The sequence below is a fragment of the Macaca fascicularis genome, chromosome 8 (assembly GCF_037993035.2).
Source record: "Macaca fascicularis isolate 582-1 chromosome 8, T2T-MFA8v1.1".
In the NCBI taxonomy this organism is placed as follows: Eukaryota; Metazoa; Chordata; class Mammalia; order Primates; family Cercopithecidae; genus Macaca; species Macaca fascicularis.
In genome coordinates, this window is record NC_088382.1 from 145,274,807 (window position 1) to 145,290,544 (window position 15,738).

General features: G+C 39.6%; 1 protein-coding gene across 7 annotated transcripts in view; it reads left to right on the forward strand.

Moving 5' to 3' along the window:
* KHDRBS3 (KH RNA binding domain containing, signal transduction associated 3) overlaps window positions 1-15,450 on the forward strand; it is a 200,531-nt gene extending 185,081 nt beyond the window's left edge. For 5 of the 7 annotated variants that reach the window (XR_012416666.1, XR_012416665.1, XM_045398742.3 and 2 more), the window contains 2 exons: window positions 4,225-4,283; window positions 6,165-6,783. Coding sequence is in view for 3 of the 7 variants with exons in the window: in XM_045398743.2 (XP_045254678.1) it covers window positions 4,225-4,283; window positions 6,165-6,269 (164 nt within the window). In the remaining 4 variants the exon portion in view is untranslated. Of the gene's footprint in view, window positions 1-4,224; window positions 4,284-6,164; window positions 6,784-7,711; window positions 7,771-15,144 lie in introns of those variants that run through there. The other 2 variants (XR_006700538.2, XR_006700539.2) reach the window with 1 other exon arrangement.
* Window positions 15,451-15,738: the final 288 nt, after the last annotated feature.

The window sequence follows — 15,738 nt, forward strand, 5'->3', positions numbered from 1 at the left end:
GGTTAATAGACATTTGAGGTAGACGAAATGAAATGCTGCGAAAACAATTCAGACGGAACTGACAGGTATGAGAATGGGACCCAGCTGCTCCCAGCTCCTCGGCTTGATGACAGTCTTGCAATAAATAATCAGAAACTGGGTGAAATGATAGTAAATGTCAGTTTTAAAGTTTTCACTTGTCAAAACTAAGATTGTCTTATCACCAAACCATTGCAGGACCTAATCATGCTACCTTTTACCTTCCGTGCACTGAAAAACATTCTCTACCCTCATTTTTATTATGCTGAACTATGTTATAGCACCTCACAGTAAATTTCCAGTCTATGGTTATGTTCATTACTGCTCACTTCATTTAATAAAGGAGGTTTAGTTTGGTCAGAAAGGAGTTGTTAACCCTTCTCTTTATTAGTCGCAGGATCTGTCATTTACAGTTCCAAGTTAAACAATCAGGAACTATCTCAGTCAAGGAAATCCCTTTCCGTGTTATGGTGAGGTTACTCATTTATCTGTGCAACAGAGATAAAATTCTCAAGAACATCAAGGTTGTATTTGTCTTAGGAGCCATTACGATCTAACTTCTGACCCTTGGAAAAAAGACTGAGGTTCATTTAATTTAGTGCTGAGTTTCCAAGAAGCATTTGCCAATTTATTTTCAACAAAATGAGAAATTATGTTGACTATGGTGGGGCGAGATGCTGTGAAAGAGCCATGGAGGATGTCAGAGCTGCCAGGAGACCTGAGCAGCGTCTAGACCAGCCCCTGATTTGGCAGATGCACAGGAAGACCCCCACATGGAAGCCGCCCTCCCAGGGTGGCACCGCGGGTGGAGGCCCAGGCCTGGACTGACAGCTGACAGACATTTTTGTCAACAGCTTTAATTGAGTCTCAATTTCAGTTCTCAAGACAAGAGAAATATTCTGTTAATACTTTAATAGCATTCTCATATTTAAAGCTATCATAAGTTAAGCAGGAAAGCAGTGTTTTTTTCTTTTGTTGTTAGTTTCTGCTGGTTTATTATCTTTTTGAATATAAAAATTGATCTGTTCTTTTTCAGTTAGTCCTCCTCTTCTCACCATAACTGTATATTATTCTGTGAGGGAAAATTGGGACTACAGAAAGGAAACCAGAGAGAGACTAAGGCAGTCCCAGATCACTATGATCATGTGGCAGCATGTTTCATGTGGGCCCGGCTTCTGTTTCTGAGCACGAGGAAGGATCATTAAAGCCCGAGGGAGGGCAAACGAGAAATTCTGGAAGAGCAAAAGGCCAAGCCAAAGTGGGAACCAATCCGATAAGGTGGCCACCCGTGGTGAGCAAAAGCCACCTGTAGCATTTGTGTTCAGCACATGGCAGTGGTAGTGTTCGGAGCTTTGAGTGTAGGTGCTGCCACTTATAAGTTATGTGACCCTGGGCAGATGGCTCAGCTTGGGCCTCAGCTGCCTCGTCTGTAAAAGCATAGAGTTTTTTTAGATTAGGTGAGCTCGTGCGCATGAGAAGTTGTCAGTAGGGCAGTGGTGTGGCTCGCAATTGCTGCATTCCTCTCACACTCCTTTTCCTTCTAAATTGTTTTAGGAATGCCAGCCCTCAATTTGAAGACCATGTTTTAAAACTCTATAGCTACATGTACCTCTGTGGAAAAATTGCACATTGCTAGTTGGTATATTAGGTCAGCTATAGTAGGGACTATTCTGTAATGTGTTAAGCCAGCGGAGCTTAACACAGCACATTTCAGATAACTTATTTTATACAGAGAGCTCAAATCAACCACCATGTTACACTGCATTTAATTAACTTGTAAGGGTATGATTAAGCCAGGATAACAAAGTGGGGCCTATGTTCTACGTGTAGAAGAAGTATTTTATCCTAAGGAATATTCTGGTCCAGGCATTTGTCTTTTATTTATTTATTTATTTTTCTGTGATGGAGTTTCGTTCTGTCGCCAGGCTGGAGTGCAGTGGCATGATCTCAGCTTACTGCAACCTCCGCCTCCTGGGTTCAAGCGATTCCCCTGCCTCAGCATCCTGAGTAGCTGGGACTACAGGTGCCACCATGTCCAGCTAATTTATATTTATATATATATAGAGAGAGAGAGAGAGAGAGAGACAGGTATTATATAATATATATATATATTTAGTAGAGACGGGGTTTCACCATGTTGGCCAGGATGGTCTCTATCTTCTGACTTGAGCCTGCCAAAGTGCTAGGATTACAGGCGTGAGCCACCGCACCCAGCCCAGTGCAGGCATTTTTCATCAATACTTACTTACTATATTTGTTTGAACTGCTTGTAGACACCTACATTTTTCAACCTGTTTCCTGCCTCTGCTTTGCATATACTGTTTCTTCTGCCTGGAAAACCTTTGCTGTCATTGCCTCTGTCCATTCCTTCTCCACCTGTCTTCACCTTCACCCTCCTGTTCCTTCAGAACACGATGCAAGCACTGCATGCTCCAAGAAGCCATTGGTGACACACTGGAGTGATGGAGGTGGCCCTTCTCCGTATACCCACTTAACATATGTAGTGTGAGGGTCTCCTCCAGGCCAGAAGGGTGAGAACCAGGACATGCTGTCGTGGGAAACCAGCCTCACTCAGGGAGACTAGCAGGGTTCTCTTTGGAAGTGGCATTTAGGTTCAGGGCTTGAGTTGGAAGTAGCCTGGAGGAGAGGAGAGAAGGGCCTTCTAAGGGCAGAAGGAGTAGCAAATGTAAAAACTTATGCTCATATTTTGAGATAAAAAGGAACATAGCTCCATTGCTTACACTTTTCTCATAGGAATGGCCATGCTGCGCTGTAGTCATTGAATGTGATGATTAGTCTCTGGTGTCATTTTCCTGAGAAGGAAGACGTTGGGAAAAAGTCCGTGTGGGTGTGACCACAAGTCTGGCCTGTGTAGGCAAAGAGATTCAGCTATACCATTCTCCATGCAATTTAGGCTGACTTCTTAGCTCTTCTGGTCTGCGGTGTCCTTACCTATCAAATGGGTATGGCAGTTTTACTCTCTGAGGCTGGGGGTGATGTGGGATCGCAGTGACTGGTGTTCAGTCGGCATTCACAGCATGCATCTGTGCTCCTCAGACTGTGACTTCCCTAGGTGTTAAACAGCTGAGCTGGATCGTTTTCCGTTTTGATTAGAAACCTCTTTATTGTATGAAATTGGGAGAATGGGGATGTTTCTTTTCATGACAGTCTAAGATAACAAATTCAGGATGGTTGTTTCCCTACAAAATTGAGTCAAGTGGGAAAGAGGAAAGCCTGAGAGGGTCCGTGGAAACTCTTTCTCAGATACACAGAATGGTTATGGCTTAGTAATCTAGACTTTTCACAAGTCTGTTCCTGTAAAAAATCATTCCTAGTTCAAATATATTGTATAGCTCTGTAGGCTGTTTTGCATCATCTGCAAAATGGCAGTGGTAACTCTTCTCTCTCGCTGTCAGTGATGGCCCCTTCCTCGTGCTCTCTCAAGGATGTTGTGCATTGGAACGTGGATTTGCCTGTACTTTGGAAAGATCCTTGGCCTCGTGTAACCAGACTTGTGACAAGATTGCAGAGATCCATTTCTCTGCTCTCCTGTCCCATGTGGCCATGGCTGCTGAGTCACCTTTCCTTTTCCTGGCAGTTTCTGGATGGTGATGCAGCAGTGCCGATGAAAGAAAACATTTCATCTGGGCATTTGTTTTTAATGTATTATAAGGTACAGCACCCACAATTCATGCAGCACCAAGTTCTCTGGTACACGAGGGTGTAAGAAGAAATAAAGTCTTTGCCTTCTGTAAACATCCCATCTATTGGAAAGGAAGTGTTTACCTCCTCCCCCACTCCCACGGTGCCTTGCACAGGCCCAGCCCTAGCTCTTGGCACACTGGGCTAGAATTGTCCAAGCACATCCTCCCTCTCTGCAGACTCCCAGTCTTCCCAGGTCAGGTCCTGTCTTTGTATTCCCTCGTGCACTTTTAGGCACTTACCGTGTGTTGGGTGGCCAATTGTTGTGGTTAAAATGTCAAAACATATTTATTATGCATTAAAATTAGGGAGCTAGACAAGGGGCCTTTGATAATCCTAAAGTTAACACTTCCGCTTTAGAACTTTGTGATCTCGGTCGGACTTCCTTTGAATGTTCAGTCCTGCCCTTCATTAGTTGTCTTTAAGTTTTACAGTACTTTATTGAATACTGTTGAAACTCACAGCCAGATGATTTTGTCCTTTGTTTTGTTTTGTTCACTGCAGTGGTGCTGATTACTATGATTACGGACATGGACTCAGTGAGGAGACTTACGATTCCTACGGTGAGTGACTGGCCAGAGCATGTGAAGAGAGGGAGGAGAGGTGGCCATAGAAAGACCTTAAAGATCTTAATGGGAAGAGATATTTATAAGGACATTTGGACTCTGAAACAGCAGCTTCCTGTCAATTCGTTTGTGCATATCTAGCTATTTTTAGAGGCTTCTTTATTATTTAAATATTTAAAGAGGACTAAAGACTTGGCAAAGATTGCATGAATCCAGATTCTGAACTTCAATTTTATGTTTGGGTTGATTGTCGTGTGCTGATTTTCTCACAGAGTAGTTTTTCAAACTGCAGACACTTGATAGCTGGGTCTTTTTGAAGTGTCTTTGTTTCTTGACAGCGAAGGGAAATGAAGCAATTGAGACTACAGCTCTGAAGTGATTCTCCCACCTTCATCTTTATATTTTAATTCATTTCCAATCTCAAACCCTCTGAAAAAGATTACACTGGGAGTCATTTCATAAAGGTTACAAAAGCACTGAACCAAGGAGGAGATACAGGGTCTGTAAGCTTTACAGGATGGCAGCTAAACCCCTCTTAATTCAGTGGAGCTGGTAGAGATGCTGGGGACTTCATGTCCAAAGTCTCACTATGCAGAAGGATGACAGGTTTAATTAAAAGAATTGGCGGCAGCAACATAGCAGTAGTAAGAAGAGCCTTTGCCGCAGGGCAAGGAGATCAGAGAACATGAAGCTTCAATCAGTTGCAAAGCTCTGATGAATCCCTGGACCTGGTGCAAGTGTATCAGGATTGTGGTTAAAGGATGTTAGGACATTTCTCTTAATAGAACTGAAAATCCATTTTCCGGTGTTAAACCTTTTGAAGTGCATTTTGTTGTATCACCTGCCCGAAGCTGTGATGATTGCACCTTGGATTTGTTTTTTGTTGTTGTTGTTGTTGTTTTCTGGTTATCCGCAACAAACACTTAAGAGAAATATGTTGGTTTGCTGAATGCAGGCTACTTAAATTGATGCAAGTTAGCTTGAGGGAATGATGTTGATTACATGTTTTGTATCAAAAGAAGAGGTCATTTTAAGCATTTTTCCTTCACAGCTTTTTAAATTGGTCTCTGTGGACACATGGCTTTTAAATTGCTGTATGTTGCAGCAGGGATGTTAACTGTTTGATGTCAAAGACTTATAGATAACTCATTAAAAGTTATCTTCAGGCTGAACAGGTGTTTAATTTCAGGAGATAAAGGTGATAGAATGTCCTTGGTTATTAATACCATTGTCCAGTACGGATTTAGCATTATGATGAATGAAATCTGACATTATGTCGTTAAATTTATTTCATATTCGTAAAGTGTTATTGAGAAGTGAAGTTCAACCCAATGCAACTTTCCTTCAGTCTTTCGGTGAAAGCGCCTATGAAAAGTGAGATCATGTTTCCCTTTCTCAGTCTGCCCCTTCCCATTTTGCTTTCCAGTTTTCTTCTCCTTTGTCTTCACAGATGTGCATCTATGTTTTTTCTTTGTTTTTACTGTTGGAAAACATCTAAGTGATCCTTTTCCTGTTCTCTTTTTCACTCATAAATGTCCAGATGTTTAGCAAAAGGCAATTCTCTTTGCTACTTGAACTTGTAAACTGTTATTAAATCAGTAACGGAAAGGAAAGTCCTTGCAAAGTTGGTTGCCGTTTCACATACAAGAACCGTTTTTCTTCTCATGCTGACAAATTTTGCAAGTGAGATGATTATTTTTCCTTGTGTTTGTAATTTATTTAAGTAAATTCCTTGTTTGTTTTTCTTTTCAGTACACCAGGGGTATATATTTTCAATATGACATGTACCTTTGGTTCAGGGCTAAGTTAGAGTCTGAAAAATGAAGCCTGTGGGATTCGTGGCAGCGATCTAATTGTGGTTCATCTTACTGATTGTAGGACAAGAAGAGTGGACTAACTCAAGACACAAGGCACCTTCAGCGAGGACAGCAAAGGGCGTCTACAGAGACCAGCCATATGGCAGATACTGATTGTACTGTCTGATGTTGTGAAATAGCCAATCTCCACCAGTCCTGTATACTGTTCAAAGTAATTTTTTTCTATGAACAATCCCTTTTTAAATAAATCAAAATGCTTAAAATCTGAATGGATGGAACTTAAAACTACTTTGTTGAAACATCAACCTGGGCAGAAAAAAAAAAAAAAAAGACATGTAAAATTTTGTTATTTCCAGTCTGTATATGAAAAAATAGGTCATCAAAAGGAAAAAAAATAACTTTGATTAACTAGTGTTAAACAAAAAATAGGTTTACTAAATATGTTAATCTATTCTTTTAACATAAGCCTCACCTTTCATTTTAAAGGTTTCCATAGAATTTAGTTATTTGATCTTTCAGCCATATGCTAGTTTTTTTTTCTCTTGCCAACATGCGTAAAAAGGGAAGCCAATTACAAGTGCTAATAATGTGGTATTCTTTTGTAACTCAAGTCTTGAAATGTTCTGTAGTGTTAAGCAAAGTCTCCTCTTGCTTGATACTAAATAAACTTTTGAAAGAAATTTTGTGTGTGTGAGCTAACAATTTCATGGGTTTTTTTTTATTTAAAAAGGCCTTCATAAATAGTTGTAAACAGGGAAAGAATTCATTTAACAATGCTTGTCATAAAAGGGTCACACTAAACATTGTACAACTTATTTTAAAATGGTATAAAATTAAATGTACCATTATATACTCACCATAGACTTAAATGCTGTTTAAAGAGTCCAAATGGTATCGAGCTGCTTGAGTGGCACGTTAAACTACGCAAAACCAAATCTTGTTTAAAAACTGGTTTTAAAATAACTACTGGATTTTCTGAAAAAGATGTGATCAGTTTTCATCTTGTTGAGCGTTTTTTCACTAGTGCAACTTTGGATTTTTTATGAGAATTTTGGTACCTTAATGAACACCTCGCTCCATGCTGGAAGCACTAAGCACAAAGCTTTTAAAGACTTTCTGGCTTGACTAATTGAGGTCGCACTCGCCAAGGCTGAGGATGTGTAACCCTTAAACGGTCTTCATTTTCAAAGGTAAATAAATCAAATAAGATTTTTAATCTCACTTAATTTATCTTAATATAACTAATAAAACCAGGGAGATTACAACTTAGCAAGTTTCATTATCCATTTTAGAAAAGTTTTAAGATCACCTAAATTCTCATTTTAAAAAGTTTAATTTGTTTTAGTAATCTAAAAAGCCTTAGTTTAGTCAGTTTAATTGGGGCCAATTACTCCCTATTAAACAACTGTAAAACCTCATAACTAGTTATTTGTAATACATTATTTGGTTAGTAATTGAGGGCACTTCTTAAAACTGACAAATATTTAATAAAGTTATTCTTTAATCATTAAGCTTTTTAAATTGTAGATTACGTAAAATGTTTAATTTTTATTTCTTGGGGGATTTTTTTCTCTTTATTTTGAGTAAAAAGGTCTTTTCTTTTGTTAGGAAATGTCAGCCATCTTGGAATGTCACAGGAACTGGTTGAACACCTGAAGCAAACAAAGGTAAGTTTGCCTTTTTGTTCCAATTATCCTGAACTGTGTGGAAGATGAAGACAATTTCACGCTTATCTGAAGTCACATGGAAAATTTCCCCTGCTGATTTCCTAGTACAACACCAGTGATTATGTCAGATTAACTCCAAAAGTCAGAAAAGAAGCTTCCTGAATGTAAACAAGTCAGGCCCAGGAAGCTTCATTATAAGCGGCAGAGATTGGAGGCTCAAGTTCATCCTGGTATTTAAGTATTCAGATTACTTTCTTCAGAAAATATCTAGCAGTCTAGTCAATAGCATGAAAAAAATTTTCCAGATTATTCAGTAAAAAGAGCAGTTTGCCAAACTTAATATATAATATCTCAATTTTTGTTTTCTATGTGCATGCATAGGCAAAAAAAATTACACAAATATGCTGGAAATTTTTGACAGTATTTCTCTTAGTCTTGTGGAAGCATGGCTTTCTGTGCTTCGGAATTTTGTCTCTGTTTTTACTTCTTCTTGGTTTTTTTTCTAAAGCATCAAAAAATACTACTTAGGCCGTGATCTTCCAGAGGGTCTTACTTTTTCAGTGTTTGTATTTGAGCTCTGCCAGTAACTGTGACTTTGGGCAAGTCTCACTTTCTCTATCAGTTCAGTGAAAATGATGCTTATCCCATGCACTTGTTAGAATTAAGATAATATCGTCAGAGTGTTTTGTAAGCTGAAAGTGATACAATCATGTAAAGTTTAATTGTCAAAGTTGTATTTACATATTTAATATCTATGAAAAATATATGACCTTGGTTTTCCCTAATAGCCAAAATTAGCCTGAAATAATTAAATTACTTTTAGAAAGAAAATAATTCTCATCATTTTTGTGGACCAAACTAAGTTTATTGTATTTTCTTTATGTTTGTCTGTTTGGATTTTTGTTGTTGTTTGTTTTTCTCTTACACGGAATGAGAATGTGATGTCCACCGTATCTCTGTAGTGTGTGATGTTACTGAAGTTTTTCACAACTTTTTTCTTTATTAAATAATTTTTTAAGGAGTTGGCATATAGAATAATAAATCCAGAATTATGGAGAGGTAGAGGGTCAATCCTCAGGTGCTCTTCAGAGTTAATTAATAGGAAATACTGTACAATTTTATACTTCTTGTCATTTTTTCAAAGCATCCATAACTTTATCAGACTATAAAAAGGGATTGTGATCCAGAAAGGTCCAGATCACTATCAGACAGGAACTTTCCCACTCGGCCTTCGAGATCTTCTCTTATCTGGCTGATGCTCCACCAGACCTGATTTTTTTCTGTTTCCATGGGAAGACCCTGCTATAGATAAGCCTGTCTTCTCATGTCTCTAGGAGCACATTTCATTGTTCCCGAATTGCTTCCTTCTCACCTTTGTTTTTGCCCCCGTGGAATTCATTTATTTTCTCATATGACAGCATCCATGGAACATGAGCTCCATACTGGGCACAACAGGGGCACTGGTCATACAAAGACTGATAAGACATGGAACCCTGTATGCAAATACTGCAAAACCAAATGGAGGTGACAGCCCATAACACACAACTTGCTGTCGCCTGTATCTTTGCATGAAGAAATCATACCCGTCCTTCAGAACTCAGCCCCATGCCCTCTCTTCCATGGTGTCCTTACCAGTTAAATCAGGCTGTGATCCCTCTGCCCTCTCTAAAGAGCATACTTGGTTTATATTTCCTTATTTTACTATTGGTATCATATGACTTACATTGGTTGTAAGTTGCCATAACAGCCAAGCATGTGCTTATCACTTTCTAAAATTATTTTATTGAATCCTCACAGCCATAAGAAGGTGTCATCTACATTTTAAAAAAGGAAGAAATTTAAGCTTCAGGAGGTGAATTTCACGCTTATGTTGCTCATGTACCTTATAACTGGTAGAGCCCCGATTTGAACCGATTGACTTTAATCCAGAGTCTTTGATCTTAACCATGTTGTTACAGTGTCATTCTTTATATTACAGTGGCTCCTCCATTAGATTCAAGGCTCTTTAAGAGAAGGAGCCTTTAATTTTTATTACCTTGTTTCCCAGAGAGTATCTCACACAAGGCTGAGCATCGTGAATGGTAACTGCCCCTTTCTCTCTCTCTTCCCTGCCCCTGCCCCAGATTCCTTCATGGAGTCTTTCACTGGTTTAGGTTCTGAATCTTCTTGTCTCAGGTATTCCAAGTCAAATCAGTATCAGTATTTACTCGGATATATCTCCTGAACACCTGCTGTGTTGCAGATGGCAGGAAGACAGTGATTAAGGACATCATTGTTGTCCTTGCAAGTGCCACACTCTACTGGGGAAACGGACAGAGACAATGTCTGCAGAGCTCTGACAGAGATACACGTGCTTTCTAGGCACATGGAAGGGAGATGTGTCACCCCGGCAGATTGGTCAGAGGTCACAGAAGGGGCCCGTAGAGATATTAAGACCAGTAGAAGATAACCACACAGGGCAGGTCCTCTCGGAGCATCCATACTTCTGCTCTGCCCTTCACCCACTTTGTGACCTTGAGTCAGTGACTTAACCTCTCTAAACAGGAGTCTAAACTGCAGGTTCCCCAGACAGTCGTGATACCTACCTTAGTATTGCTGTGAAGATTAAAAGCATGCCTGGCACAAATAAAGGTTAACAAATAAAAATAAACTCATTGGTTGCTGTATGTAAATATTTGCCATTATAAGAAAACATGATCATTGAGGAAACTTCAGGTATATTAGATCATTAGAGAAAGTAAGAGATGATGCTGGCTGGGTAGGAAAGGGACATGTAATGAAGGGTCTTGTAGGTTCTGCTAAGAAGCACAAATTCAGTGCAACCATTTTCAAGTGTAGTATCCTCTTTGCCTTTAAGCTTGACTTACTCCATTCCCTTGGGCAGATAGTGCCTCATTTAGTCTGTGTTCCAAAAAGAACTCTACAAACTTCTGTTTCCACTGGTTAGTGATTTTATAGCCAATCCGTGCCTTAAAAAATAGGTGCTCTCACTTTTTCATCCTCTTGTAACCATCTCTTCACATAGTTATTTGACAGTGTAAGGGTTTAGTAAGTGAATGGCATTGTCAGTGGTGATCAAGATGATTCCTGACAGGCAATGTTAGGAACGGTCAGCCCAGACCCAAAAAAACCCACACAATCGTGTGAACAGCACTACAATTTAGATAGTCTAGCTCTCTTGTTTAACTCAAAATTAAAGACTCTGGTCACTGTATACAGAGACAAGTTCCAGAATTTAAAACTAATGATTTGAAGAAAAAATAAAGAGTCAAAAGTTAAATGAAAATATGAGACGTTTTATAGAATATGTGATAAATTTAAGAAATAAAGTGTATTGTTTTCTGCCAAACATTATCTACTATTTATATTGATATTCAGTGTTTTGTAGGGATAGAAAGGAAAAAATCCATACTTATTTTTAAAAAACAATCTATTTTATGCCTGATTCTATTTCTGATTGGGAAAGACTGCAGATCATTTTTCAGTCTGAATTTCACCCTCCCTTATCGATGGAAAATCCTGTCCGGTTGAAGTTGATTCTGACTGACATTCCTGTTTCAAGAATCTCTGTTGTATATTTTAGTGATTAGCACCCATTGCTGAAATCATTTTTCAGATCTTAATGTGATGAGTCCTTCAGTGACTTTCAGGATAAAACTCAGCCTCCTTGGCTCTGAACATCAAGCCCGGTGTGATTCTGCTGCTGGCCTCCCCAGCCGCCTGGAGCACAGCATGCTCTGACCCCACCCCACTGTGGTCCAGCGCTGATAGACTGAAAACCATCTAGAGCTTTCCTATCAGTGCCATTCTCCGCCCGAAGTCACAGTTCCTTACCCCACTCAAATAAATGAACACAAATGAATGAACACAACTCTCACCCAGCTCTTGGTCTAGCTAGTTGTTGCTGGCCTATCCAGACTTCCCAGTGGAACTTGAAGCATCCCCTCACCCTGGAGGCCCTCCCTAGCCCGCCATGTTCGCAGCTCTTCTGTGGACCCTCGTCTTACTCTATGAATTCTGCAGTACAGTATCCTGAGATTGGCTGTTGACCCTCCTTTCCTCCCACCAGATTGTCAACATCTTTAGTGCAGTTACCCTGTCTCACGCCTAGTAAGTGATAAATGAACAAGCCATCGGATGTCTGAGTGAATAAAGTGGATGTGGTAGCTCGGTGGCTGATAGTACAGGACGATGTACGAGGTCTGTTTGGCCTTATTAGATTAAGTTAGTCATCCTTACGTTTGAGGAGAACTTACCAGGTTATTAAGTTCTGTCCTGTGTGTTTATCTCATCTGAACCACCGCTGGCAGGATTTACGTGTCTGCTACCTAACACAGTTCCTAGTACCTAACAGACAGTCAAAACAAAGAGATAGAATAAACAAACAGGTACCACTGTGAAGTGTGCAGGGATGGTGGTGTTATCCTGAGGCTAGATTTCTGTTCTGCTTGTCGGTGGGTTTTTCTCCCTGACTGCAAGACTTGGAAGTTCCTTAAAGATAGAATAACCACGTCTTATTGGACTTGTACTTCTAAATACTAGCGCACTGCCTGGCACATAGACATAGTGGGAACTGACAAGGTGTTCGGTGGGGAATGAACGAGTGAACAAATGAACCTATAATTCTTGAAACACTAACACTGAGCACTTTTCGGTACAGACAGTCGCTAATGCATGTTCAGTAGAAACTGTACTTCAGATTTTGAATACGTATCTTTTCTGCAGCTAGCCATAGCAGTATGATACTCTTGCAATGCCAGGCACTGGCAGTGAGCCATTTTGTTTTTCACTTTGAGTACAGCATTCAGAAATTACTTGAGATATCAAACTTTATTATAAAATAGGCCTTGTGTTCGATGATTCAGCCCAACCATATGCAATGTTTAAGGTAGGCTAAGCTAAGCTATGATGTTTGGTAGGTTAAGTGTATCGTGTACATTTCCAACTTAATGTTTTTGACTTACAACGGGTTTACAGGACATAACACCATCCTAAGATGAGGAGCATTTGTATTCATTTGTTTTCTTAGTGGAAGTGTGATGTTTCTCTAATCATTAGATTGTTTTCAATGATGAATGTGAAGTTGGAAAACCAAAATATGTCCTTTATTTAGTCGGTAATACATGTGCTTGGTACAAAATATACACACACAGTGGTCTTAATTCCCACCTTTACCCCCACACACCCACAGGCAACTCTCTGTAATGATTTTCCTGTATCTTTCCCGAGATAGTCTGTGCATAAGTAAAGCATTTTTTTAAAATTATCACTATTTTTTACATAGAAAACATTATACCATTTTCTCCCCCTCGTTTTACTTTGAAGTATGTCTTAGAGCTCATTTTCTGTTATTTTATACTAGAAAGTTACCTTTTTCTTTGTATTGGCTGAATAATATTTCTATGAAAGAGCCATAATCCAAACAACTACTGACAGAGATATAGTTAGTTTCTAACATTTTGCTCCCATTAAAGACAATGCAAGAAGCCATGTCTATAAACATCTGTGGAATGAATTGTTAAAGTAGACTTACTGGGATTTTATAGATGTTTCCCATAGAGATCATGGTGCATTTTAATATGCTTTTGTAAAAGAAACCTATCTAAATGCTGTATGTTTGCATTATGATCTACAAGATTAGCTCCTGTGGCCACTCCAGAAACTCATCTGCCCAAAAGTTGGTTTAAAATGGTCTTCTATACCCAGCATGACGTCTGGCATGTGGCAGGCTGGCTACTTGTGCGATTTAGCAAGGAGATGCAGGGCGTGCTGGGTCCAGTAAGGACACCTCCTGGACACTGGTCTGCGTCTTACGGGGAGAGCTGAAAGTCCTGTGACCCTTCCTCAGACTCCTGCTGGTCTCCTCGCATTCCTGGGGCTTATTTACATCAGCAAGTGTATTGTTAAGGGCTGGCCCATGGTGGGGCAGGCTTTGTGGGACTATGGTAGCCACACCAGGGTAGCAGGAGAGGCCTACAGGCTCTCTGAGGAAACAGACAGGATCTCCCCTGCACGGGCATTGCCCACCCTCTCCCCTTCTCTGGTTATCCAGATCCTGCCATTTCTTCAAGATCTTTTCTCTCTCAGCCAGAAGAACCTTCTCTTCTCTCCCCATGAGAACCCTGGCTGAAGGGACTCGATTGGCAGATGTCTCATTCTGACCTGCTGGTTGACAGTTTGGAGCTGTGTAAATGTCCTTCATCCCTAGTATGCTCCTTGAGGGTCACAGGTGTGTCTGTCAAATTTCATAAACCTTAAAGCATTCAGCACAAGCCATTCAAGAAATATTTATTGGTTGATGAAAGCAGTGCCCTCATCAGTAGATTTACTGTATTCAATGTGTAACTAAAAGATTCGCCTTTCAATCACAGTTTGCATCTGATTGATCCTACCAGTGCTGATGCTTTATGCAGGTGACACTGAGATGCCCACACTGTCCCTGGCGCTCTGCAGTAATAAAAGGCTAGAGAATGGCAGAGATGGTGCAGAGGAGAAAGAGATGAACTTGCTCCGAGGACAAAGGAAGAAATAAAATCTGGAGTTTTGAAAGTCGAAATCTTGCAAGCCAGGAAGGGAGGAGAAAATGTTAAGACATAATAAGCTAATACAGGTGGGAGAGGAGGGTGTTAACCAAGACATGAAATGGCATCATTTGTTTTGGGAACATATAAGCAGCTGCTGGAATATAACGTGCTGGGAGAGAAATGAAAGAGATGCCTCTGGAGACATAGGAGGGGGCTGGGTCCTGTGGAGCCATCAGCGGTGTCCTGAGTTGTTTTCAGCACACTTTGTGGTATTGAACAGTTACCTAGGGCCTGGGACGTGTGACAGAGCCATGAGAAGTCAACATCACCACAGTGGCCATTTCTCCACTGCGACTGGGTGTTTTGTTTGTTTGTTTTTCTGATCACCAGCCAGTTTTTTAAATAACAGTTTTGTTTCGTATAGCACATCAAAAAAGGTTCTTTGGGGTCAGGTAATAAAATTTAAAATAGATCTGAAAGTTCAGTCTCTTATCAGGTGACAAGAATGCAAGGACTCTGCCAGGGTGGACCCCTAGGAACTTATAGGTTAATATTTGAGATTTTATGTAAAACAAGGCGTTACCATTCTGAAATCACTCCATAAATACCATAATGGATAGTAGTGTAATCATCATTAAACCAGTTAATCATTCATCTGTCTTTACTTAACACAAATATTTTATGTCCTTAATGTCAATGATTCTGTTTTGCATTGTTTTCCATAAACATCCTTATTTCTATTAAGTGTCTACTTGCCTGTGTCCTCTAAACGCTGCCATTCCCAAAAGAGCATATGGTTATTATTAATTTCTTGATATATACAAATATATTTCATTTTCCTCTCTTTCAGGAACTTTCCTTCTGTTTATGGACTGCTTAAGAATAGTCAACTCACCAACGTGCCTAGTCAGTAAATGAATCCACTTGGGAACTTGAAAAACATCTTAATTAATTTTTTGTTTGCATAATTTTGTGTTCTGTGACTTGTTTTTATTATATGGTATGCTTTTAATTTGGAGAACCTACTTTTTTGAAAACAGGAAAGAAAATCTATCTTATTTTGTTGTCTCCCAATAACAAAAAGAGAATGATTTGTATAGTAGTTAATAAAGGCTGCCTATTGAAATCTCTTCTACTTTAAACCTAGAAAAACAAAGTCTTGTTATTTCAGCACAGCTCTAAATTGTGTACACTTGAAAACCGTGTACAGCTGCAACTCACTGCAAGAAGTCAAGATTCTACACATATTCCACATTTGAAAATGATTTATCCATCTCAGTTATGGACCAATAAATATGAAAGCATTATGCAAAAAGTATTCTGTCACATAAAAGGTTAATTATAAAGGCTTCTGCAGGAAGCAGAGTGGCACGGTCAGAATAGAAACGTGATTTTCATGCCTCAGTGTAATTTGTTATGGAACACAAAGGTCATAATCCCTGTG